The 2,101-nt window shown below is 52.0% G+C and overlaps 1 protein-coding gene across 1 annotated transcript in view; it reads left to right on the top strand.

The window, feature by feature from the left end:
* The window catches only part of LOC107108487 (protein kinase C theta type-like), a gene marked incomplete at both ends in the record, with an annotated part of 2,433 nt that extends 737 nt beyond the window's left edge, over window positions 1-1,696 (top strand). Inside the window, 2 exons of the mRNA XM_015408924.1 lie at window positions 396-513; window positions 1,536-1,696. Of these exons, the coding sequence (XP_015264410.1) occupies window positions 396-513; window positions 1,536-1,696 (279 nt within the window). The remainder of the gene's footprint in view (window positions 1-395; window positions 514-1,535) is intronic.
* Window positions 1,697-2,101: the final 405 nt, after the last annotated feature.

Raw genomic sequence — 2,101 nt, 5'->3', positions numbered from 1 at the left:
ATTTCTTAGGGGGCACTGACTAATCAAAATAAAAATAATTTAATGTGGTCCCTCGTGCTGGACAGCTGCACAGGAATACCCGGCTCCTTCCCTGCACCCACTGCCACTCAGGGGCCCTGGGCGGAATGGGAAGTGGTAGGGCCTTGCCAGTAAGTCAGAGGGCCAAGCCCCGAGATGCCCCAGTGTAGCTACAAGCCTGTACTAGAAGCTTTTTATTTGGGAAAGGGGAGGGGAGGGGGGAGGGAGAGGAGAGGAAAGGGAAGGGAAGGGGAGATTATCAGAGTGGGGAGTTCAGCACTTATATTCTATATCTGTGTGATGTTTACAAATCTGTGATGTGACTGTGTCCTCTCTCTCTGTCTCTCTCACAAATAAACACACCTGCTCCGAACCAGGCTCGAAGTTTGCGTGATCCGGAGCATATTACACGGGAAGGGCCGCTTGAAATTCTCTCCCCGGACAGAGGCTCCCCTTCCGCCCCGTCTGTGCCAGGCCCCCCAGTGGGGAAAAAAGGTATTGCGTTCTCGCCTTCAAGTCTCACCCTAAAATGAGTTGCTTCCTCGGTACGAGGGACTTCCCCTCCTACCCTAACATATAGAGAGAGCCAGTTTGGGTAGAGAGCCAGTTTGGTGTAGTGGTTCAGCGTGTGGACTCTAATCTGGGAGAACCGGGTTTGATTCCCCACTCCTCCACTCGCAGCTGCTGGATGACCTTGGGCAAGCCATGGTTCTGTCAGAGGTGTCCTTGAAAGGGCAGTTCTTGAAAGAACTCTCTCAGCCCCACCTGTCTGTTGTGGGGAGGGGAAGGGAAAGGAGTTTGTAAGCTGCTCTGAGACTCTGAGTGAAGGGCGGGGTATAAATCCAATCTCCTCCTCCTCCTCCTGTTTTAACTGTTTCCCTGCCAGGTTATAAGGAGATTTGCAGTCCACTCCTAAAAAGAGTTACACCCTTTTAAGGCTACTGAAGTCAATGGGCTTGGAAGGGTGTGAGGTTGTTGCTCAGTCCCACAGTCGAGTCCGACTCTTCGCGACCCCATGGACCACATCATGCCAGGCCCTCCTGTCCTCTGGAGTTTGCTCAACTTCATGTTCGTTGCATCGATAACACTGTCCAACCATCTCATCCTTTGCCGTCCCCTTTTTCTTCCACCTTCAGTCTTTCCCAGCATCAGGGTCTTCTCCAGCGAGGGCTCCCTTCTCATTGGGTGGCCAAAGTATTTGAGCTTCAGTTTCCTTATCTGGCCTTCCAGGGAACAGTCAGGGTTGAAGGTCATGGGAACACTACTGACTGGGAACGTACAGTTGGATGCTCTGTGTTCGAAGACGCCTTGCAGAGCAGAACGGGGAGGGGTGTTAGCTACCCCAGGAGTTGAGAAGTGGGTGGAGGTTGGTGGGCCGAGGGGGTGCCCCCCTCAAATTGAGTCACCGCTGAAGCCACAGCCCCGTGATGGTGAGCCAGAGGCAACTTTTGAGTGTAAAGAAATTCTGCCTCTAATGTAGCTGGAGACTCTTCTAAAGGCTTTCTGATGTGTTGTAGAACCTCAAGGTATTTCCTGGGAATCTCCAGCAGAAGACGTCACGAGCGCCGATTCTCCAGCAGTTCCCGAACCAAGGATAGATCTCCATCCCGATCTGCCAAAACTGACCATAGATGATTTCGTCTTGCACAAAATGCTGGGGAAAGGAAGTTTCGGCAAGGTACGTCATGAGAGGGGAAGCAGGAGGTAAATTCCATGGGCGCTTTACATTTTTAGGAAACCACCACTGTACCCATTTACACACATGCCCAATCCTTTACACACATGGCCAGGTCAACCCAGTCATCTTGTTGATAAAGCATCCAAGGAATTTCCCCGGTGGCCAATCAGACGCCCTGCTGGGCAAAACCCCACCTAGCCCCATCCATTAAAAAAAAAAAATTGGCGAGCACCAGAAAAGCATTGGAGGATGCTTTGGCGCCCACGGCCACCATGTTGAGGATCCTTGAGCTAGGCTCTTAGTGTCCCCGTTTCTCACCCAGTGCCAAATTCTGTAGCTTTGCTGGGCATGCCGGAACTGTGGACTTGCATGCCACGTTGCCAGTCACTGAAGAGGATCCCGTTT

This window comes from Gekko japonicus, unplaced genomic scaffold, assembly GCF_001447785.1.
Source record: "Gekko japonicus isolate JY-2015 unplaced genomic scaffold, Gekko_japonicus_V1.1 scaffold10473, whole genome shotgun sequence".
In the NCBI taxonomy this organism is placed as follows: domain Eukaryota; kingdom Metazoa; phylum Chordata; class Lepidosauria; order Squamata; family Gekkonidae; genus Gekko; species Gekko japonicus.
Note: the sequence above shows the minus strand (reverse complement) of the source record. Positions and strands in the feature narration are given on the sequence as shown.